The sequence below is a fragment of the Numida meleagris genome, chromosome 1 (genome assembly GCF_002078875.1).
Source record: "Numida meleagris isolate 19003 breed g44 Domestic line chromosome 1, NumMel1.0, whole genome shotgun sequence".
Classification (NCBI taxonomy): Eukaryota; Metazoa; Chordata; class Aves; order Galliformes; family Numididae; genus Numida; species Numida meleagris.
Genome location: NC_034409.1, coordinates 141,325,293 through 141,350,750, shown reverse-complemented (window position 1 = coordinate 141,350,750; position 25,458 = coordinate 141,325,293). Strand labels below are relative to the sequence as shown.

General features: G+C 36.0%; 1 protein-coding gene across 10 annotated transcripts in view; it reads right to left on the bottom strand.

Annotated features, from left to right (window-relative positions):
* NALCN (sodium leak channel, non-selective) overlaps positions 1 to 25,458 on the bottom strand; it is a 219,176-nt gene that overhangs the window by 66,943 nt on the left and 126,775 nt on the right. For all 10 annotated transcript variants that reach the window (XR_002444045.1, XR_002444050.1, XM_021415912.1 and 7 more), the window contains 3 exons: positions 20,990 to 21,181; positions 15,334 to 15,471; positions 10,986 to 11,060 (listed from right to left, as the gene is read on the bottom strand). Coding sequence is in view for 8 of the 10 variants with exons in the window: in XM_021415912.1 (XP_021271587.1) it covers positions 10,986 to 11,060; positions 15,334 to 15,471; positions 20,990 to 21,181 (405 nt within the window). In the remaining 2 variants the exon portion in view is untranslated. The remainder of the gene's footprint in view (positions 1 to 10,985; positions 11,061 to 15,333; positions 15,472 to 20,989; positions 21,182 to 25,458) is intronic.

The window sequence follows — 25,458 nt, the reverse complement described above, 5'->3', positions numbered from 1 at the left end:
CATACTGTAAGAATTCTGGGAGAGATTCACCAAATTCTTAAATGAGAAGAAGAAAAAGAGGAAGAGGACAATGATGGTCCAGAACAATCGAGTTCTGGAAGTTCTATTTTATCTGCATGGGAATTCATCCTATACATCCCACAAAAATCTGGTGTCCTTTGCTTCTTGAATGACCTTAATTTAAGCCTATGATACCTTTCAGTGATGTGGTAAAAAGACAAGAGTTGACGCTGCAAAATCTTTTTTGAGAAGCTTTTTGTGTTACCTATTGATATCACAATTCAAAGATTAAAAATGACAGACAGCATTAACAGTTTTGGTTCCTAGAGAAGCTCTGGCAAGATTTTAAAATTACTTGCAGCTACTGCGAGTAACATGTTTTCTCCAAGATCATCTACATCTTTTCATGCTTCCAAAATTACTTGATATGCACCAGGAACTCACCTATGATTTGGATTGACTAAATAAATGCACGGTATTTTTCTCTTCTGTCATCCATATGACTATCCAGATCCAAAGGCCTAAGGCAAACACTTAACACAAGGAGCATTCTGAAATTATAGCCCATTAAATACAATTTTTTTTTTTTTGGTCAACACTGTTAAAACTGCCAAATGTTTAACACTTCACTGTAGCAGATGTTCTGTTTTCAGATGTTTCTGGTTTCAGAATGATGCAGATTCTTGCACATTAAATAACAAATAACAGATGGTTTGTGTTGCAGATAGTGATGTAACCCCCTTGTTCTGAAACCTGAATTGTGTATGCTTTGGTATTCAAGATAAGGAGAAAGGGAGAATCAAGGACTTTCCCAAACCATCAGAACACTCCTAAAACGGTTTGCTTTCAAATAAATTATTCCCTCCAAAAAAGAAATTATTTTGCTTTTAATAAGCCATTATGCATTATAGTGTGGCAAGCAATTCACTGAATACTGGCTATCTGACCTTTGAATATGTTCTGTGGGAAAGCAGAGTTCTACAGGTGGAAAAACCAACCTGTGGAGCCATGGTTGGTTTATGTGCTTTCCTCCTAATAGAGAGGAAAATCATTGCTTCTAGACTTCTCTTATAGTATGCAGCTACATTTTCACAGTTCCCAAATCCACTTTAAGGAAAGCTTTCAACTTCTTTATAGTTTCAATTATCTTTTACATTGGACAACGTGGACTTCCTTTTCATCCTGTAATCAGGCCTAGGAAGAACTTCTCAGCCTCACTTATCATACCGGACCACGCAGGCTTCAGTCTGACAGACAGTCAGATTGTGATTTTTCTTCTCTTTATGACAAACTCTGTTGAATAAATCACTTTGTTAGCCCTAGCCTCTGTAAAGTTTTCATAGAGTTTTAATTATTAATTTTTTTATCAAAACATAAGCAAAGATCAAAGAAAAAATATTTATTTTTTATAAGTTCAGAGTGAAAAGTTAAAGGAAAATAAGCATGGTGCTGAGTTCAGGTTGCTTTCTTCATTTGTTCTGTAGACAATCATATGAAATTCCAGCAGCAGGAGTGTCTAGCAGATGCTATAAAACCAGAATGTATTTTCACTAGCTGGAAAATCAATGTGGTGTTTCAGTTGTTAGAACTGTTTTACATAGACATGATGAGTATCTGGAGGGCAAAAGCATATGGAAACCAAGTTCTGTATCTCAGTATCTAGAAACAATTAAAAAATCAAATGAAAACTGGAAAGGCTTAAATAGACAGATTAGCTGCCTCTGTAAACGTGTGTATACTCGGGAGGACAGTGGGAAAACCCTTGCCTTTTTTTTCCCATTCATCTGACATCAACAGAAGAATAAAAATAACCAAAGCCTAAAAATGAGGTAAAACTTGAAGCCTTTCCTAGCACTGAAAGTAGAAACATGCTACATGTGAAAGAGAAAATAAAAACAACACAAATGAAAGATCAGGTTAAAGAACAGACTTCTGTATTTAGCTCTGGAAAACATGAGTGTACAGCTCTTTTTTTCTCCTTGCCAGCATGAATTCCATATTTTGTGTGAAAGCTTTCTCAAACATCACAAACTTCAGGAATAAGTATATGCTTTGGACACAGAAATACTGATAATCAATTGATAGTAGGAAGTTTGGTCCAAAGGAGAGCAGTGATCATTCCCAGAGCAACAACCAAATTCAGAAAGGAGAGAAACCTTAAAATGTTTCAAGAAGATCAGTACTACACTTCTGAATTTATAGAGGCTCTGCTAATAAAGAGATAATTGTTTTGAAAATTTTCAGAGATGGGAGGATGGATAAATTCCTTTGACAACAAATGGAGAGAAGTGAATACAGGCAGAAAGGAGTGTATAATTTAATGTAAACAAGACTGCACTTATTGCATCTAGATATGAAAGAAAAAGAAACAGGTGAGAAAGTGGGAACCACAAGGACAACAGTGTTTATTAGTGTCAACAAGAAGATTGAAGCACCACGAGTAATAAAACAAAAAAAATTCCCAGAATCTTGGTATTGATGTAGCAACACCACTCAAGATATCACTGCAAAGAGTATAAGATGGATATCCTAAACATCATCGGTGGTGCAGTTAAAGCTTTATTCTCTGAAGAAGCAATTATTTGTATGTTTGTCTTTCAAGAGCAAATATAACCACAAAAACTTAGGGGGAAACATTGAAACCCCTGAGTACCACATCGCTGACATATTTCCATGAAAAATGGTCAATGTCTGTCCTCACACAGACCGTCCTGTCCTTTTCTTCGTGGATGCCTTTGGCTTTTCAAATGAATAGGGTCTACATTTCCTTCCAAGACACAGTTACTTCTTTCTCAGAAATAACTGCATCTCTTAAAGTACACAAAGTATTCTTTGGAGATGTCTTTCAATTGGATTAACAGCATGTATATAATTTCTCTAATTTAGATATGAAAAGCACAGACACTGGAAATATTTATAATTGCATCAAAACAATAATTGTATAATCAACAACTGATTGCATATGAACTTAAGACTGAAGGTACAAATCGTGCTTCTTCTCCTCTCCAGTTTTCTGAGAAATAAAAACTGAAAACTATAGCAATCACAGAAGTGAAAATCTATCCACAGGAAATCTAAGTTAGAATTGTCTGGCATGGGAGTATTGCTTCAGTTTAATAAGAATTCCAACTCTACAAGCAACTAAGTATCTGTGATTCTCTTAAAATCAACAAGATATTACAATGATCAGAGTTCTGTAACACTGAAAAAAACACTTAATTCTACCTAATATGAATTTCTGATTCGAACCTTTTGTTTGAGTTAATTCTACATTAGAGACAAATTTAGAAGGACTCAGCAAAGTTTCTTCAGAGACTATCTTACTCTGTCTTGACTGACATTAACCAAAATTTTCTTTAAGCACTCTTGCATGAAAGGTGAGCAGTATCCTACTCATACATAGAATTCTGGTTCCAGAAATTTGTATGATGCTCAGAAAACACTAGCTACTCCCTTTACACAGTAGAAGGCCAAAATTTTCATTATAAATTGGGGATTTTTTTAATCTTTTAATCTTAGTACTGAGAAGGGAAGAAACAAAAGCAACTGCTCAATGAAAAACAAACAAAAAATCAGTGCTAAATGCTGTTTCCCTAATAACAAAACCAGACAAAAAAAAAAAAGAAAAAAGAAAAAAGAAAAAAAGGAAAATACAAGGTACATTTTAAGACCAAGTTAACACCCAAAACCAAATGTGCTTTTTTCCCCTCATAATTTTCAAAGATGTCTCTACCTTGCTCTGCCATATCCCTTGACAGTTGAGTGGCAGTGGATCCCAGCACCAGTACCCTCCCATACCTCCATCACTACTACCACCACTAAAAAAACAAGTACCATGGAATTAGATTCCATGACAGAATGGATACTTGATGGCACCCAGCTCCCAATTAACTTTATTCTGCTACAATTGTTACTTCTTGTCAAACATGGCACCTAACAGTTTCCTTTTTGGCTTTAACTATGCATGTTCTGTCAAGACTACTGATTTCCTTAAACTGCGTCATTTTGGAAAGCTTATAAGTGTTTTAAAATCCTAAACCACTGATATCAAATTTTATTGTTCAGACACTAACTGTTATAAAAAAAAAAACAACGTCAAAACAAGAATCTATCACTAAAGACAAATCAAGCAAAGAAGCTATCTTTATCTCCAAATTTTATGAATATATTTGTTTTCAATATCAAAGAGTTAAAAATGAGTTTAAATAAATGAGAAAATGAACATGGTAAACATCTGCTTTTTCTAGAAGCACAGAGACTGTGTATTTTTAAACAGATTTTTAAAAGTATATACACTATAAATAGATAGATATACACACAACTCTTGCATATGCTGCTTTGATATGGATTCGGGGGAAAATAATCTTGTTTGTATTTCACTGTGTGGAACCAAAAGAGAGGGAAAGTAGCATGTACATCTGGCAAGTAACTTCACTGGTGAGAGTGAAAATTTCATTAAATAGGAAGAAAAATGTTCTTACTTTATGCTCTTGTTGATTCGTCCAAAAATTTCTATTGCTAGGTAGTAACACATGTATTGAGAAAATATTTTTAGTAACGAATCCTATCTGTATTCATGTTTTAGGTGTGCAGAGACCCAAGGAAGTTAGGCCACTGCTTATACTCAGAGATGCTTGAGAGACTTGCTCTTTCCCATGTGGAAATACATCACAGTTAAATGGTTCCTCATTGTGCTACTTGCAAATTGCTTCTGAAATCCCATTCAGATTATGGAAAATTACAGGAGTATAAAAATGATTGCACTGGGTTGGATCAAACGTCCATCTCACCAGCGTCGAGACTCTAACAAGGACAAGCAAAAAATGTCCAGGAAATAAGAACAGATCAAATACAAAGCAATTATACTTCCTGTGCATTCTCCCAGCTTGGACAACCTCAGGGGCTTAAACCTACATCTAAACCACCAGCCCTTATAGGATTTGATTCCATTATTTTGTCTCAAAATCAAAACAAAGTACTTTTTTTTTTTTTTTCTCCCAATTTGAATGCCCTCTCATTTTCTTATGGTGGAAGAAGTAAAATAGTGCTCCCCTATTCAACTTCTCACACCTTTTGTGATTCATGTAACTTTGTCTTAATCTCCTCCTATGTCATCTCATTTTCAAGCTGAAGATCATCCTCATTATCCTTTTATGTACCTTTTCTCAGTTTAGTGTATCTTTTTTTTAAGAAAAGAAGATAAACTCATTTGAATGCAATACTCAACACATGGACTCATGATAGATGTATATGGTAAAACAGGATATTTTAACCTGTGTTTAACAAGATCTCTAATTATTTTTAACATAGTTTGCCTTCTTTTTCAGTAAGCAATGAAGAGACATGATAGGGAATATCTAAAATGACTAAAAAGTCTTTCTGAACTGATGAAAGCTTATTCAAAGCCTATGTTTACATATCTGGTTAGGATTCTTCTCTATGTGCATTTATTTATGTTATATTTCAACTGACATTTTATTTCTCAGACAAAAAATACAAATACTTCATAGCAAGTTTTAAATTTGGATGCCTTTACTTATGTTTCATCAGCAGCAAACTCTATCACTTCACTGTTCACCCACTTTCTAGATAACTTGCAAACACTGAACAGCAAAGGTCTTAACCAAGATTAGCATGAAACTCTGTTTGTACCTTTCCTCTATTATGAAAAACAATCATTTAACTCTATGTTTTGTTTCTTATCTTTTAGTCCACAAGAAAATATTCCTAAAACTGTGTACCATTAGAAGGGATTCACTTTATGGTGGATGGCAGTGCCACCTATATGAGTGTATCAGCAGCTACGAACTGCGCTGCTGATGAACGATTCATATAACTTGGGCAGCTTGAGGATATCTCACAATTGGCTTCAGAATTTCTTGTATGCACCCTACGAACAAAGAACAGCTCCCTAAAAACTGCTCTCCAAATGTATCTACTTCTTGTCAGTAGATCACCTCTCCTACAAAGAAAGGCTGTGGGAGCTGTGTTTGTTCAGCCTGGAGAAGAGAAGGCTCTGGGGAGATCTCATTGTGGTGTTCAAGTACTTAAAGGAAGCTTATAAACAGGAGGGAATCGACTTTTTACATGGGCAGATAGTGACAGGACAAGAGGGGAATGGTTTAAAACAAAATAAGGGAGATTTAGATTAGATGTTAGTGAGAAACTTTCTTCAGAGGGTGGTAAGGTGCTGTAGCAGGTTACCCAGATCTAGATCATCATATAAATACAAAAAAAACCTATTCTGTAAGAGTGACCAAAAATGCTTTTAAATTCAGAGAAACAATCTACTATATTGAATTTAAGTTAAAAAAATCAATAACATAAAGTCATAAGGTTGTTAAAAAAATTAGAAGGAATAATTAAATGACAGATTCTTGTGAAAAGTTTTGTGGGACTACTCTCTAAAGAAATAAAATCTAATAAGTAAGCTTATAAAACGTTTAGAAAACAGTAAGATTTGCAAAGACTTTAAAAGAGAATCAGAATATTATTCAAGAAAGTTCAGAAAAATAAAGCAAAACAAGAAAACAAAATGAACTGTATCCACCACAGAGGAAGTCAAAGAAGACCCTAAACCATATGGAAGATTAATTTCCAAGAGCAATGTCAGGAGAAATGCTTTTGGAAAGTAACTGACACAAGGTCAATCTATTACATCATGAGACCTGATAATGCTCACTCAATTCTCCCAAGGGATCTCAGGAATCAACAATGGTGACACACTAACAGTGGTGGATAATCTATCACATAAATAAATCTAATAATGACATGAAGGAAGTGACACACGTGACATTAACTTTAAACAAGGATTTCAGGAGGCTGCATGAGAAACTAAAAAACAGTGAGTCAGACTGCTTATCTAGACAAACTCATAGAAATGCAGTCACTACAGAATTACTAAATATGTAGAAAATATAATAGGAAAAGTTAACGGGGCTGTTGTGGAGGAAAGTCATGCTTCATAATCATTTAAGATTTCTTTGAAGCAGTCAAACAACATCTGGATAATAACTCATGCAATGTAGCTGAATTACTTTACAATTTCTTTTTGGTCTAGATAGTATAGTGTTTATATATCACTTTACATTTTAGAGTACATTGCAAATATTAACTAATTAGTCCTTTCTCAATAATCAGAAAGTAATGTAATTTTTGTTATCAAGATCATGTAAAGGAATGAAGATATAATTAACAAGTATACATCTCAAAAGTGATTATCAGCTATGTGCCATTTCTAGTCTAAATATATTCTCCTTTCTTCCTTGACAATCCTTCAGTACTTTATTACTTGAAAATGCCTTGGGCCTCAAGTTTTACAGTCATTAAAGGCAGTGAAAAAAATGCAAACATGAGGATGGAAATAATTTTGAAAGCACTACAATTTCACCAATTTTAACAAATCAATGTCTTTTACATTAAGAGCTTGAATGATTTGATTAAGTCCTTCGAACGCTATTCAGCTTTGAATTATAGATGTCAAAAAAAATCCTGTGCAGTGATACAGATCTCTTTCTTTACAGAAATGGTCTTGATTAAAATGTAACAATTACCTCCCAATCTTCCTTCTCTTTATAGTTCATTTTTAATGGAGAAATCAAAATATTATTGAATTAAACTTGTTCTGCTTTATCTTCTGAGATAAGACAACCGATATTTCAGTATAAGAGTGAACAGCTACTATCAGCACTGAGACTGTGATACCATCACATTTACCCCATAGGAAACGTTCTCTGTTCTAGACACTGTATCAGTTGTGCAATCACTTCCAATGATTCAGCTCCAAGAACCAATCTCTTATTTCCTTTTACCTTAAGCATTTTTAAACCATGCAACACTTTGTATAATATGAATTTGTTTAGGTAAAACAGCAGGAGAGAATATGTTCAGTACCACTGAGTAATAGTCTTTGAAGAGAGGCTACTGTTTAAATCAGTATTTCAAAAGCATAAATACAAGTGTACCACTGTCAGCCACCTTAGACATCTTTAAATGACATAATGGTATATAATGCATATACCATTATTGCAGAGACAAACGAACTGCCATCTCCAATGGCCAAGTTGCTCTTCTGTAACTACTGGCTTGATTATGGAAACAGACTACCAATGCAGGCTGGAGAGCTGGGCAGAGAGGAACTTTATGAGGTTCAACAAGGGAAAGCGCCTAGAAGTGATACAGGTACAGGTTAGGGGCTGACCTGCTCTGCAGAGAAATGAGCTCTGGAGAAAAGGACCTAGATGTCCTGGTGGACAACAGGTTGTCCACGAGTCAGCAATGTGCCCCCGTGGCCAAGAAGACCAGTGCTAGCTTGGGGTGCAATAAAATGAGCGTGGCCAGCAGCAGATCAAGGGAGGTGATCTTCCCTCTCCACCTCTGCCCTGGTGAGGTCACATCTGGAATACTGTGTCCAGTTTTGATGTCTTCAGTTCAAGAAAGACATGGAACTTCTGGAGAGAGTCCAGCAGAGGGCCACAAAGATCATTAGAGGCCTGGAGCATCTCCCTTAAAGAGGAAAGGCTGAAAGGCCTGGGACTGTTCAGCCTGGAGAAGACTGAGGGAGGATCTTACCAATGCTTATAAATATCTAAACTCTGGGAGTCATGTGGACATTTTTTGGTGGTGCCCAGTGACAGAAAGAGGGGCAATGAGCACAAAATGGAGCACAGGAAGTTCCATCCGAACAAGAGGAAGAACTTCTTTACTGTGAGGGTGACAGAGCACTGGAACAGGCTGTCAACAGAGATTGTGGAGTCTCCTTCTCTGGAGATATTAAAAATCCACCTGGGCACTTTCCTGTGTAACCTACTCTAGGGAACCTGCTTTAGAAGTTGGACTAGATGATCTTCAGTGGTCCGGTCCAACCTCTGTGATTCTGTGAATACAATGCCTGCTCTGCTCAATAGGTGCCTTTTTTACTCTGGTCCAGCACCCAACTCATGAAGTTGTGCTGTGGCCAGTCTCAAAAGTATGAAGTTTGTGGACTTTAAAAAAAATATATATGTCCTTTAATTGATTGTGTTCTACTTATACTCTATGGTTACAGAGACAGGGTTTCTACCAGGCTAACAAGATCACAGTGGTGAGCATGGCAAATGGTGGCCTCTCATCATTGTTTTTTGTTCCCTAGTTTCAGAGGGGTGCATCTAAAACACAAAGTCATGCTGCTGTCATTTCATACACAAAGCTTCAGATTTTTAAAGTTTCACACAAAAGCCAGAGGATTTCAAATCTGAAGCTCCTCACTTCAGAAAGTCAATTTGTGCTCCAAATTCATGCAGACATTATGAAAAATTTTCCAGAAGATTATCAGTATGATATGACATTGCTTACCGTATCTCTGAGTAATTTTCACTTCCTATCATTTTACCTCTTGAGACTGATAAGGAGAAAAAATGAGTAAACTTGATTTGCTCTACTCAATTTGCATACTCAAGACTGGCCATCCCAGAATCAACTATATGATATCTCTTTTCACATACGTGAGCCGATTAACTGATATCTAGTATTTATATTTCTTTGTGCCAGAAAATGCATGCCCTTTTAACTCACTTCATTTGCAATATATACTAATATTTAATACTGCAGAAACAAAAGCAAGAAAGATTTTTAGATCAAATTCTATAAAGAAGGCCATAAAGTGACTATATAATACTTTTACCTTTTAGTGCCCTGAATAATAGAATATTGGGAAGGAAGAGTAATTTGAAACATTCCATGTATTCAGTGAGCATACATGAAACAGACAATCACTAAGCTGACATTTAACATTCTTAAATGAGAAGTTTGTAGAAAATGAGCAAAACTAATATAATAAATCAATAAATGCATTCTTTCGGTTTTAAAACTAAAAGCAAAATAACATGGATGGAAAAACAAGGGCACATTAGCTTCAATGTAACAGTTCAGTGGAAGTTGTCTGGGAGATTATTTTTCAAAAAGTGAAAGAACGTAATTCCACATGAATTGCTGATACACCTGAAAGATGCACAGAAAAAAACAGAAACTAGGCGAAAGAAAGCTGTAAGTCAAATATTACAAAAACAGTTCCAACACATTAAACTCTCAATCTGCTGTTGCATACATGAAATAGGCAAATGCTGATGATTTGGTTCCTCTTTGCATACATAAATTCACACCTGTGTATTTATGTAAAGCATACAGACATTCTTCTTTGGTGGTTTGTTCACTAGGTCAGAATGGCCAACATGAACTTTCTAGTTATATTTGTTCTATGTGATTATCATTTTGGGATTCAAGACTGAGACAATGACTCCTAGGTAATCCTAATCCCCAAATATGGACAATCAAGTAAACACATTAACTGCCAAGTGTCTTTAGGACTCATCTAACACATTCAATCCGGTCTCCTTTCCCACTTTCTGTCTGTTGACTCTTGCTAGTGCTCTCCTCTGCAGCAGTTCTACAGTTTGCTCACATATTAACGTGTGAGGCCTTGCCCTAAATCAAAACTTTATTTTATTTACAAAAGCCTATAGGAGCTACATTCTGCAAAATTTTACCTTCTAAAGAAATAGGTCCATGGTGTGCTGATGTTTCATATCCTACTCACAGCTAATCTGGTTAAAGAGGAACACTGTATTTTCACATTTTTTTCTTGCTGCAGTATAAATGAAGTACAACAGTCACATGGTAAAACCTACATGAAAATAGGCCAAACAACATTTTATCTATCAGTATGTAGTTTATAAGCAAAAATATTAACCACTTGTGATTTTTACATAATTTTAATTACATGTCGATCTAAATTGACTTTCACTGAATATTTGAACCATTTTCTAAATCTCTTTTTCATAATCACTTAACTTTTACCCTATATTGTGTGGTAGTAAACTATCTAAGAAAATAAGGCTGTTCTCTTCATCATCTCCTGTTTCCTTCATACTCAATGAAAATCATAAGAACACCAATAGAGGAATGTTTTATTGAAAATATCTTCAAGAAGAGAAAAAACATGTTCTTACTTGTTTAAGTTTCTTCAGATCTTCATCAAGCTCCAAGTTGTCGAGAATAACAGCAACAAACAAGCTGAGTAGAATCTACAAAACAAATGCAAATTATTTTTTAAAAGTTGCCTTGCATTTCTAGTAATAGAAGTATTATCAAATGTAATGGAAAAATGAGGGTGCTACTGTTGCAAAAGGAAGTACTGCCTATCACATCTGTTGAACTAATATTTCATGCTGATATATGCCTGCTAGCCATTTTGTAAGTAGAAATTTTATTTCTGGCTTACTATACAATTAGTATATGAGTGTAAAATATGGAATTCTAGGTTTAATGACCAAGATTTTTAATATGTTCAACATAATACTCATCAAAACATATTTCACAGGAAAACTAAATTAAAACCAGCAGAGGCAACCTGATAATAATTTACTTTATGCTTAATGCTCAAACCTTAGAATGGATATAAGCAAAGTGGCTAACTACACTTGAGTGCATCACCACAGCATTGGAAACTAATGCACCTTCATTTACTTTCCATTAAACATTGTGTAGATATGTCTTTGGGAGAAAGAATCACAGAAAAAGAAAATGTGTATATCACATGATAATTTCCTTGTGTAGAGATACTGACTAGAAGCCAAAGAATGTGAACTTTTTTCTGATGCAGCTGTGAAGGAGACAGAACAGGCAGAGAAAAGATGTAGGTGAGGAAGAATACCACCATTAAGCATCTCTCCTTAGATGACTTAAGTCTTAAGGCAGTAAATACATATACATGTAGCTTTGCAACTACCGCCAAGGTTTAAGTCTCTGAGGATCAAGGCAAATATTCACCATCATACTGAGACTCTACAGGCAATCATCAATTTCCTAGAGATATCAGCAAAAATTTCAGCTTTTTACAGGAGTTACAGGCCTAAAATATTTCTGTGGTCTCGGACTACTAACTGACAACCAGAGCAGAGCATTGTATCTGCCCATCACTGTTAAAGTTTACTATCACTCAACAGTACTGGAAAGAAAGGATCCTTCTCATAAACTTATAAAATGCCAGTCTTCAGAAAAAGGAATGTTCTTCTAATAGGGAACTGTCTGTAGCAATATTTAGAATTTCCTGTAGTTGTTACTAAAACCATATTAAATATTTCACATACCTAAACAGCACTTCAAATTGTTTTCCATTATCTGATTATTATGAACTGTAAAAGTTAAGATGGCCTTCAGAATGCAAAACAGGACAGAACACTTATAAAATACATAATCCCTGGTACGAAGCACTTTGCTGCCTAATTAATATTTTGTCACGATTTGGTGTTTTTCCTTCCTTAGCTACTTTATACAGCCCATGACACTCTAGTACCTGCAGTTCAGAACATACTAGTTAAGGAGGTACTGTTCCATACAAAACAGAAATACAGTGCTTATTAAATATATTACCACTTTCAGCCTTGCTCCTTCATGCACAGAATCATAGCAAGGCATGAAGACTTTCATTAACTTCCTCTTCACTTTCTTCAACAAGAACTAACAATCATGTACCAGAAAAGAAAAGTTAAGTTCAAACATTATTTGTTTAACTTTCTCCACTGCCATCTCAACTAATAACAGACTTCACTTCCAAGGGAGGTTTTGTTTTTTGAGCTTCAACTTTTCTTTGCTTTCTAATGTAAAACCTATTCATTTCATTCCAAAACTCTACAGTTTGCTTTGCCAAACGCCTGCAATTATCACTTCTCAATTCTAAACCACCCCCTTCTTCTGGCTATTGAAAGTCATTTCTCCATTTGACTTCATTTTTTTTTTCTTTTTTTTTTTTTTTTCACTTACAGCTGTTTATTCTTAAATGTCTTCTTTCTGGTTTTAGGAGCAGCGCAACTGTTTCCATGCTCCTTTACCAATTCCAAGCTTCTTTCTCTCTTTAAGCTTCTTTTGTCTTCAGACAGTTCTGTCCTTGGAAGCTTTTCACTTCCAAAGTCTGAGGAAAAATTTAGAACTGAAGCTAACAACTTCATAAGACCAGGTAGTTTTGCAAAGCTCTCTTAGAAGATCTCCTTCATCCATATAGAATTTGCATAGACAAATCAGAAGAAATGCGTAGACTTAGGAAGCAAAGCGAGGGCTATATACTTAAAATGCAAATGCCCTGGAAAAGGGCTGAGGACAGTGTACAGACAGGTGACTTGGAAACTAGCAAAATAAGTAGCTTCAGTAAGCAGACCAGATAACTCTTTCTGAAAGCATAAAGCAGAAAACCAGAAATCTCTTACAATTAACTTACTTTTCAACTAAGTTGAGAATTTTTAGCACAGAGGCTACCTGGCACTACTTCATGGATTTGGTCAATGTTCATCAATCAAAGAGGAAAAAAATGGATTCCATTTCACGTTGGTAAAAATTCTCAAATCAGTACCCAATTCATGACCAAAATGCATTTCTTTTTTGCTTTTTATTCCCACTTCCTAAGGAGTTTTAAAGGTGTTGCACTTGGGCAGGGGCAATCCCAGGTATTTATACAGACTAGGGGAAGAACTCCTTCAGAGCAGCCCTGCGGAGAAGGACGTCGGGGTCGTGGTGGACAAGAAGCTGGACATGAGCCAGCAGAGTGCACTGGCAGCCCGGAAGGCCAACTGTGTTCTGGGCTGCATTGAAAGAGGAGTGGCCAGCAGGGAGAGGGAGGTGATTCTCCCCCTCTACTCAGCTCTTGTGAGGCCCCATGGGGGGCCCCCAGCACAAGAAAGACGTGGAGCTCTTGGAACGGATCCAGAGGAGGGCCAGCAAGATGATCAGAGGGCTGGAGCACCTCTCCAGTGAAGAAAGGTTGATGGAACTGGGCTTGTTCAGTTTGGAGAAGAGGAGGCTCTGGGGAGACCTCATTGTGGCCTTCCAATACTTGAAGGGAGCGTATAAACAGGAGGGGGGTATGACTGTTTACATGGGTTGATAGTGATAGGACAAGGGGGGATGGTTTTAAACTAAGACAGGGGAGATTTAGATTAGATATTAGGAGGAAGTTTTTCACTCGGAGGGTAGTGATGCACTGGAACAGGTTGCCCAGAGAGGTTGTGGATGCCCCATCACTGGAGGCATTCAAGGCCAGTCTGGTTGTGGCTCTGGGCAGCCTGGTCTAGTGGTTGGTGACCCTGCCCATGGCCAGGGGAGTTGAAACTCGATGATCTTTGATGTCCTTTTCAACCCAGGCCATTCTATGACTCTATGAAAGATCTCTCTAGCATATGAATTTGCTTTTCTAGACTTACCAGTAGAAATTCTGTATAACTGGCGGCAATGCACCTTTGCTCACCTTATATTTTAATACAGTTAAGCAGCTATAAGAAAATCAAATGCCCTTTACTGTCGTTTATGAAGTGGTCAGGATTTCAACAAATGTGAAGAAATCTACTGCACCCACAATTACAGACTGATCAGTCAGTCAATTATAAGTGAAGTAGGACACATAATAAAGTAAAAAAAAAAAAAAAAGCAGCTGGAAACTGATGGAGATTGTAGATTGTATAAATGTTATTAGTATCTTAAGAAGCAGGTAACAGCATAATAAATGGAATGAAGAAAATGAAAATATGAATAAGTGTGTCAAAAACTGCAATGAATGCAAAATACAAAATGAACAAAAGTAGTAGTGAATTAAGGGTGGATAAAATGGTTATTCCCCTGACTGTGGTATTTTCTCTGTATTCAAAATACATTACCAAGCCATTATTGATATAGGATTTCCAAAAGGCTGCTTTCCTTACCATTTTCTCTATAGAAAAACGTAATCATCTCATTTGAAATGCATACAGGAAAAACATCTTTTATGAGATATAATCCAACTTTCCATACACATTCAGGAACTGCTTTATTAATTCTCATCCTTTTATTGCCTACTATACTATATCACATATTTTTGATGCATTGATTTTGCATCAGGCAACAGGAAAGCACTGTTTTATTGTTAAGAGTTTGCATCCTAAGGCTTAACACTTCTGACTTTAATTATTAATGCAAAGAGAATGCAGTTGCAATTGATAAGACCACTGTCTATGTGATAAATACAGACACTTGCTTCACTCTGTAATCACCAGAACTGTGAAGGCACAAGAGAGTCAACAATTATACTGTTAGCCTACCAGTATGACTGGGATCTTAGGAAGAACAACACACAACAGAACAAAAGCTCCCCACTTAATGCCACATGGCTGAAGGGTGAATTCTGCCACATCAAAGAAATAAATCGAAAGCCCCTTATACTGAATATGAGCAGCACAATCAGTTCTAACTAGAAGAAAAAAACAGATAATACAAGAAGTATGTAATTAATTCAAAACAAAGAAAAGCACAATGCATTTGCAAGCCTAAACTTACCAGTGTAGCAAAAAGATGATACAGTATAAAATAAATGGCAACTACTGGTGCCCACATATGTCCTACAGCATTCAGCGTCTGATCCATGACATCTACCCATCCTTCCTGTGTGAGAATCTGAAACATTGACATGAATGCCTGCAAGAAAAAAAAGCACATACATATTAATAATTCACAAATTGTTTCATACAAATGTTACTCAAGTTGATTTAACAGAGCTGAACATTTCAATTTCTATGAAACGTTTAGATATAGCGTTGAGACACATGGTTTAGTGGGGTTATTGGTGGTAGGTGGATGGTTGGACCAGGTGATCTTGTAGGTCTTTTCCAACCTAGCTAATTCTATGATTCTATGATTCTACAAATTTTGAAGTCAGGTGAAAGGTTATTTCAGAGCAATAGCAGGAATAAATAACCTAACATTTGATTGCACTTGTAAACATAGTTCAAGCTCCATTATTCCATATGAAAAGCTTTTTGGTTTCCTCCTGGGATAACACAATGGGAAAAATAACCTGATCATCACAGCTTATTGTTTACAATAAAACACTGCACAGTAATTTTTTGGTTTTGCACACATTTCAGTGTTACATCTCTATAAAAATGCCTATAATAAAATGTAAGATGAAATGAGACCAAATACTTAAGTTATCTTAATAGCAGAAGCACTCTAGGCATCCCACTGATGAGACTAACCAATGCAAAACAAGGTCCCAGTTCTTCCATCTGTTCAGTTATTCTTCCTCAATGTATTTTGTCAACAACATTCATTTTGCAAATGTTTGTGTAAAATTTTCAAATCCCTTCAGACAAGGAATGAATGTCAAAAACGGAAGGAATAAGGGAAATGTTTCAACCAATTGTCTTTGGTGATAGGAATGTCTGAATCCAGATGAGCCCTAGCATCCATATGTCTGAAACCCCATACATAAGCCACAGATCAAAATGGAAGGATTAAATGGTGTGAAGCAGAAGACAAGCTACATCCTGTTCCATCTACTGCCATTTTTTAATAAGAAAAGTCATGCCTGTCAGGCAAAGTCCTGGTGACTGGAAAAAGGGAAACATTACTCCTAGTTTCAAGAAGGAAGACCTGGGCAACTATAGGCTGGTGAGCCTCACATCTGTGCCTGGGAAGACCATGGAACAGATCCTCCCCGAAGACACGTTAAGGCACATAAGGGATGAGAACTTGATCTGCTACAGCCAGTATGGCTTCACCAAAGGCAGATCATGCCTCATCAGTCTCAGAGGAGACCTCATTGCAGCCTTCCAGTACTTAAAGAGAGCTTATGAACATGAGAGAAAAAGACATTTTACATGGTTCAATAGTGATAGGACAAGGGGGAATGCTTTTAAATTAAAAGAGGTGGAAATTTTTCACTGGCAGGGTGGTGAAGCATTGGCACAGGTTGCCCAGAGAAGCTGTGGGAGCCCCATCTCCTGAGGCTGCCAAGGTCAGTTTGGATGGGGTCCTGGGCAACCTCATCTAGTGCCTGTTTTAGTGATTTGCAACTCTGCCTGTGGCAGGTAGGTTGAAACTATATGACCTTTGAGTCTCTTCCAACCCAAGCCATTCTATGATTCTAAGATGACGACCTCATCAGTACACAGTACCAGTTCTCAGCCTCCTCTTATCAGGTGAAGATAAAGCTAAAGTAGGCAATTGAAGAGCATCTCTAGAATTGTATAGCACCTCTGGAGGCAGTGGTGGCCTTACCTAATGGGTGGGACTCCCTTTCCTGAAATATAATGTAGGCGATTAATTACATTAAGTTATACCACCCACTTCTGGCTTTAAAAACACCTGGGTGAATGGCTAATTGAACCAGTGCAGTATTCTTCATACTGAATCACATCAAAATATTTTTTCTAAAAATATGTATTTCAAATCTATCTTCAGATCCAAAGATAAACTAATACTGTGTTGTGGACCCTTTATTAGTACAAGCACTAAATTAATTTGGAAAAGACACACTTTTAACAGCATAAAAATCTAATCAGCTATTTAAATCAGTTGTCCACAAAGCATACAGGTATTTCAAATGGCCTTCCAATACCATTTAATTATTTTATTATCACATTAAGTCCAGTATATGACAGAACATTAGTTTTAAGAGAACACAGCAGTGTACAATGAGTTTGTTTTGCATCCGTCAATCTCCTTCAGAGCAAGTTATTTTTAGCTAAAAGGTGCGCTTCCCACTGTTTATATTAAAATGAATTTGAAATGCAGCTATCTAGCTGACAGAATCAACATCTGTGAAGATGAGACTTAGAGATTTATGCAAATGGTGACTTTCTGAATTAATTTACGTTATAGAAAAGACTGTCAATTTCTTTTAGTATTCATGTCCTATTACTTAATTAGCTGTTTTGATGATGGAAGTCAAACCACGTTTTTATTTTTAGTAGAAGATTGGCAAACGTATGGTGGATGTACAAACAGAAGTGCCAGTTCTGATAGCCTGCAGGTCTATTACAGGACCATGCCACTCCAAGAACTACTTTCAGTTTTAATGTACTTGCCTTTTAAGTGCTGCTTGTCCATATAATATTTTGGCCAAATCCCTGAGGAATTTGGTAAGTAGTTCCCAAATTCATTTATTCAAGCAAGCTTCCCTGCCCTCAGTGAGATTACTTCTGCAAATGAAGTTAGCAAGATTTAGGCCAGTGCTGTGCAATGGTTGCGTTGCTTTCTACCAGTCTTGAACTTTTCTTTTTCTCCTGACACAGTAATGTGTGCTCCATGACACACTGTGAGAAGCTCTACGAGAAGCTCTGTAAAAATGCCAGCAGCACTGAGACTGTAATTGCATTACAAAATTAGGACTACATGGTGCAGCTTTTTAAAGGGATAGTGATTATTTTGAACTAAATGGTCACAACTGGAGCTTCCTCCATTCTCAAGACTAGGAGCCAAGTCCTGGTTTTGCTGATGACCATGGGATTGTTGTTGCTCTTGAGATCATCTGGGCCTAGATTTCATTTTTTCATTTTTTTTCTGTGGATACATTTAAGAGAATAGTGATGTTCCTGGCTTTGTAATGTGCTGGAGACAGTAAGTAGTCAAATACATGGCCTCAAACCTCAACAGAATCTGGGGCATGGAAGTCAGAGACACTAAAAACACATGTTGTTTTCCATACAATGAATGTTTAAATTTCCAAGCAGCCATCTTACACTGCCACAATTGCACAGAACCCCCCCTCTGATTTTTATCCATTTTGCCCCTACACTGAATTACCCAATTTTTAACTTATGGCTCAATGTGTGCAGCCAAAGAAGACATGCAAAAATAGAGATGGCAGAATGGTTAAAAACCGGATAGCAAACATTAATATTTTTATATTTGGTATTAGAGAGAAAGCCAGTCCAATTGGAAAGTTGCAATGGGCAAAAGAACAGTGAAATTTGTAACCATAGCAACATTGAGTTTGTGCCTATTGACTGTTGTCAGGAAACCATGTGAAAACATGCAATTTATAGACATTAGTGAAAGGAGGAGGTCTTCTTGTTCCCAAACCCATACTGTGCCTTCTTATAAAGCACTTCTGGCATCAGAATCATTTTATGTTTTGTCTGTTTCACTGTAGAAGGCACTTCAGTGTAAAAACTGAAAATTTTACCTCTATAGTCACCACTTTATTAATGTACTTGTCCTCTGTGTATTCAGAACTGAAAGAAGCTCATAGCAACAGTGCTGCCATTTGGGGTTCGCTCTTATTTGGGGGAAAGCTCTTAAAAATTTGAAATAGCAATTTCTGCTATGCAGACCTCATATCTTCTACATTATACATTGATACAAGTATTTCATCAGTCACATTATGAAAAGAAAGCATTCCAGGCAAACCCAGAATTGCATATCTTATCTCTATCTTATTACAAAAGGATTCTGTGGTCTTTATTGAGAGCAGATATTAGAGGGACACTGTCAAACAAAATATTTTAAGTATAAAATTTGCACTGACTCTATGAAACTATTATAAGCTGCTTCATTAGAAAATTAAGAAAATGAACCACATACTGCAGAATATACTTCTGAACCATTTATGACTAACTGAATAAGTATAAAAGTAAAGATAAGTAAAAAACAAGTAAACACTACTGTACTCTATGATACAGAAGCTGTAAGAAATATTTCAATTCACTGGAATTGAATACTGGAACAGTCCCTTATTATTGGTAATGGGCCTTGCATTTCCCCCCCCAGAAAACAAACAGAAAATAGAAAACAACTTTCAATACTTTCTATTTAAAAAAAAACAACTAAAATTTACTGGAGAAAATATTTTCTCAGCCTTGTATTTTAGCATATACATGTATCTTCAAAAATTCAACATGGTAAAAGTTCTTATTAAAGCCTTAGATTGAATGTTCAAAATCATTAAAAAATTTCCTAACATCTTGATATATCTCAGCAATGTTTTACTGCAAATCAATCTTTTTCAGTTATTTATACCAATTAGTTCAGTTAAAAACATTCAGGTTCTCGTGAGTGTCTCTTGTTTTAATTATACTACAATAATTCCATCAAGACTATCACTGCCATTTTGCATAAATAACAAATTAATTCTGAAACTAAACTTCACTGTTGATTTCAAGCTTTTGTAGTTCAATTTTTTTTTTAACCAGAAGTTATACATGGGACTTGGGCACAAAATAGGGTAGCAGTATCATTCAATTTAGAGGCAGACACACTGATTTTTTAAGTAAAGTTTAAGTTATATTATCCTCTTTTTGCTTTCTTCAGCATTTCAAAAATGAACTACACTGAATTCTTTATGATCTATTTTTGTAAGTACATTTTCTAATATAGCAAGCACGGCATTATTTTTATTCCTTATGAGTAGGTATTTGTTGTCTTACATTTGATGGCTAGTGTCCCATGCATCAAATCCAGGCCAAACTGTTGTCTCATTATTTTGTTTGCTAAATGCATGACCCTTGAGGCTGCCTTGTTCGTTGTTATTTAATTGTTCCTACCAAAGCACTTTCACTAAAATAGATACATTGGATAACCAAACTGGAGTGACAGAATCAAATAAATTATGACTGAAACCAATCCATGTACACTCAGTTTAATACATTATTAAATAAATGTCCATATTTCATTCAGAACAGTGTGCTTCAATAAACACATTAGCTCCAATTTCCACTGATTTTCAGCATTCTATTCTGAATTAACTTAATGCCCATAAGGCAGACACTTATTCTGTCAATGCAGACAGATTTTATAACCCTGTGTAAAGGAAGCATTCCTGTACTAATCAAGATCAACCACTTGACAATATGAAGACATAAATCATGTGTATAAAATTTATATAAATTTTGTGGATAATTTCCATGGTTGTGTATATGGGTCTTTTTTCTGTAGCATGCTAGACTGCTGTTAAGCCACATGCTTATCGGTGTGCACAAATACAATATTTTCCATATTCCTGTAACAGAAATAGAACTACAAACTTCACAACTGAAGGATTAGTGGAAGACTATTACACCCAGAAAATACATATTTTTAAATCTCTGCATAAGTTGATTCTGCTCCATGGTTCTTAGAAGAATAAGAACATTGTCATATAACAATGAATATGACATTTTAATGATGAGAAAATAATAGCACACAAGGAGGTATCACTGCTGGTTATACTTGCCCGTGGAAAGGTTGTAAATCTATCCAGCTCTTCCACAAAGCAAAACATCTGTAAACTAATTGCTGACATTACAATCAGAAGGCTGGCAGTAAATACAACCAAACTCCCAAGTTTTTTTCCTGGTCCAAAGATCTTGTACACAAAATCCTCCAAAGCAGGAGAGATCTTTATAAGCCGAACTACTCTAAGAACCTGCAAAGAAAGAGAAAATACAACTGCATTAATTATTTGATTAGTATGTTAATTAAAAATTTGTCAGACTTCAAGATAAAAAAAGGAACCTGTAGCCTTGTAAGACAGTAAATATTTGGTTATCAAAGGTGCAGCAGACCACAAGCTGTTTGTTAGGTTAAGAACATAAGCCATGGAACCCATCAGGCACTGTACTTATCTTGACCTGCCTAGAGGTTTGTTTTAGCTAGTAACAGTTATTATTTAATGACCAGGTAACTATTAACATATTTAAATTCTGCTTAGCCTTGGAAAATTGTATTCTGCAATGCTTATTGTTACATATTTCTTTTGATCTCACATAGATTAATAAAACGAAGCAATTTTGCATAGATAAAGCTATCTACAGCCCTTTCAAAAAATGTAGTATCAAGGCAAGGTATGACAGCATATTTATTGAGTACAGGCATAGGAGGATACTGAAGACCCCAAGGCTATCAATTCACCTGTGACCCATGGTCATCACAGAATTGCAAGGGAGAAAAGCAGTTTTTAGGGTAAACAAAGGAAGAGAAACACACAAAACATATAATAGTGAGTCTGAATGTAATGAGGAATTACAGACCAGTGAAGGTTCATAGCCACTCCAAACATACAAGAATGGCCTCCAGCAGAGGACAAAACACAACAGTCTCGATTTAACAACTGAGAATTGATTGCAGCATAAGTAAATTGTTCCAAAGTTTGATTATCATCACTGTTAAAAATGTACACATTTTAAATGGACAAGATCCTGAACAATCTTTGAAGAAAGCTCTGCTTTGAGCAGCAGGCTGAATGAGATGACTTCAAAAGGCCACTTCTAACCTAACTCTTCTGCGATTCTGTGTTGTTTGTTACAGCAGGTTATGTATTTGCACTTCAAATGGCCAAATCTCCTTCCACAGTTCATCTTTCTATTTCAGCAATCCAAGGTAAAATTGCTTGACATTGTGTCAAGTATAACCTAGCAAGTTTGGTAATAAACGTTGTTATTTCATACTGTACACAACAAGGGAAATTTTGGGTGGCATTTCTCAGTATCAGAGAAAATGGCATTTGGTGCCATTGAAGAATTTGATGTATTTTATGTGTCTCAGCATTAGCAATGGCAGCAGAACTGTGATTGTGTACGGAACTCCTGACCCACTCACTGTTGAATCTATTTTTGAAAAGTTGGTGAAGGCTCTGATCCTCCTACTCCAGCCACTGATGGTGACAAAAACACTAACATGAACATTAGTATCAACAAGAGGCAGTGGCATCCTCAGTAGGCACAGGAGACAACTGACAGGAGGATATGGGTCAAATCTAATTCTGCAGTTCTTACAAAGAAAAAGACTCTCCAGCCCAAGGTATAGCCTATATTTCCACAAAAATTGTACTGAAACTGAAAGGTAGGAATTACAGTGAAATTATAGGCTGATGCTACATGCACCTGGGTATTCATCTATCAGGTACCCAGAATATGCTATACTGTCTGGCAGAGTTCACAGTAGGCTCAGCTGTCAAAGGGGACACAGAAAGTCAACACTAGAGAGCAACTTATTCCAAACAAACCAGACCCCTAGCGAGATGGGAAGTGCCTTCAATTTCTTCAGTGCTTAAAAAGGGCCCTGGGGCTGAGAGGTTACATGAGACAGCTTAACTTCCACATCATTTGCATAAAGTGAGGTAAAGTCCTTTCTATCACAATTCATATTGCAAGTAACCTGAGTACATAAAACTGGTTGCCAAGAGAGTGACAGCCAGAAAGATCAGTGAGATTTCTAAGTACTACAAACATTTAAATGTGGTGCCTTCTTACTTAGACATCTACTCGATGTGTACACGTACATGAATGCCAGTGCCAACACCGATTGCAGTATAGCAAAGATTGCATGCTGGTTTGTAATCTGAATTGTGTTTTGGTTGAACTTTACTAACTGCCTTACTTTTTTTCACCTTCCTTTGGGGAACTTTAATTGACCTTTAAGCAACACGCTAATCTTATTGGTCTTTTTCTTTTTCATTTATTTTCATTAGGTGGCAAATTAAATCAAGCAAAAGTACACTGTAATGAACATTTATACATTCCATGTAATTGGATGGCAAACTGTATTAAATTTGAAAGATGTAGACGGTGCTCAATCTGGATTAAATTTAAAAATACATTAAAAAACAAATAAAAATGAAAACGGCAAAAGGGAAATCACAGCTCTGTCAAAATAATAGCTGCATCTCCTAAAATTGATGAAATGTATTAACAAATGACTCAGCGATATTTCTCCAACCACAAATACCATCTCTGCAATTCAATTCTGTTTAAATCTCTCCATTCCAGTTTATTAGAAATCTCTGCAGTACTATGCAAATTCTGTTATTTCTCTACAGATTAGATATTCTATAGATTAGGGAATGGTGCTCTGATGTAGATTACAGATGTTTTCTTTCACAGAGGACTTTGCAAAGTGTTTTGAATGAACATATAATGAGAGATGTGTATGAATATATGAGAGATATTCATACATATGAGAGATATGTATAAATATATATATTATGATATAATGAAAGACAGATAGGAAAGTGAGCAGTAGCCATTGTGGGGAAGAACAAACAATGTGTTGGCAAAAGGTAATTACCAATGAACCAATGAGACCAATGAACAATGAGAGTGAAATACCTGCTAAGCAAAACTGGACAAAGAAAATAATATTTTCTTTGTATTTTTATGATAAAATTAAAAAAATATAATAATAATAATAATATTTTTATAATATTTTCCTGGAACATGTCAAATGACTTCTGTTTTCAGTAACCTGTTTTGCTGGATGACAAGGAACACATTTAATCTGTCATCATTAATATCGAAAGACCTGGAAATCTGCCAAACATCAACGTGTATTCATGTGAAAGACTTTTGGACCTTGATTTGAAAATGTGTTTTTTGCTTGCCAAGAAGCTTACTTGCTGGGGTGTATGGTGTGCACCTCTCTTACATACTGACATCAAAGGTGAAGTGTTGTTCCAACCTTACTGTCTTCTGCCTCTTTGGGGATCTAGACAGCAAAAGATTGCTCAAATCTTTCAGTGTAGCAGGTGTTTTTCCCTGTAAAATACATGTCTCCTATACACATATGTTTTTATGAAAATTATATCCTTATATTTTGTCAGAAAAGCAAGCACTTAAAAAAAACACAAAAAAAGGAAATTTCTTATATTCACAGAAAATAAACAACTCATTTTATTATCAGCATCTGGCTACATTTTAATTATACTTTCAATCCTATGAGTTATTGATAATATTACCTATTTAGTCCAACATGCCTGTAATTTATAATTCCTAGAACGAAATCATCAGATGTCAGTGGGCTCTGCTCTAGTAATTATGTACTAATGTGTTAACTATGATTCTAACTGCTGCAAATAAGAGCTCCCAATTAAGTTTCTTGTGTACTTTTGACACAGGAGTGCAATGGCATGCTCTTGACAGAGCACCCTTTTATGCCTATCAGGTATATCATGCCATGTTGAATAACAATTTTTACACATTTGGACGGCAAAATCAAACGTATAACCATGTAAAAGCCTTCAAATGGTACCAAGCAAAAACAAAATAGAATATGATATTCTGAAATCTTTCTTGAGCAGGTTTGTAGAACCATTTAGAAAAAATACAAGATGCGATTTGCAAAAGTCTGAAAAAAACATCATGTTACAACACACACCTGGGGAGAGTGCCACCCCCACTGTACTTACTTGATTACTGTGTGTCACTGTAGTTAATCACATACATGAACAGCATTCTGTCAGGATACTTGTTATTTTTATTTACTTATAATTATTCACCATGACAATCCACTGCTGAATAATGGCCAGATATGTTTTTTTTTTTTTTTTAAAGAAATTCGCTGTAGAATATAGCACATTGTAATGAATGTCAACACTTTATTCCACAGCTAGAGTAACCCTAGGCACTTCGAGAAAGCTGAACAGGGAACTAGTTGGACTAGCTGACAAAGGAATAATCAGAAGTTTAAACTAATTAGTCTTTCCTGGTCTCTCTTTCCTGTCCTTCCCCAAAGTTAACATGTAGGAATAGCCTCAAGAAACACGCTTTCCCTCTGGACTGGGAATAGTTGGAGAGCTGTAAGAGAACCCTTAAGCTGGTTCTGTTTAAATGTCTTCAGAAGACCCACAACAACTGCAGTTCTTCTCAGTTAGGGATGTGACTGCCACAGATGTCAAGATTTGGAGGAGCAACAGAAAGTGCACTGAGA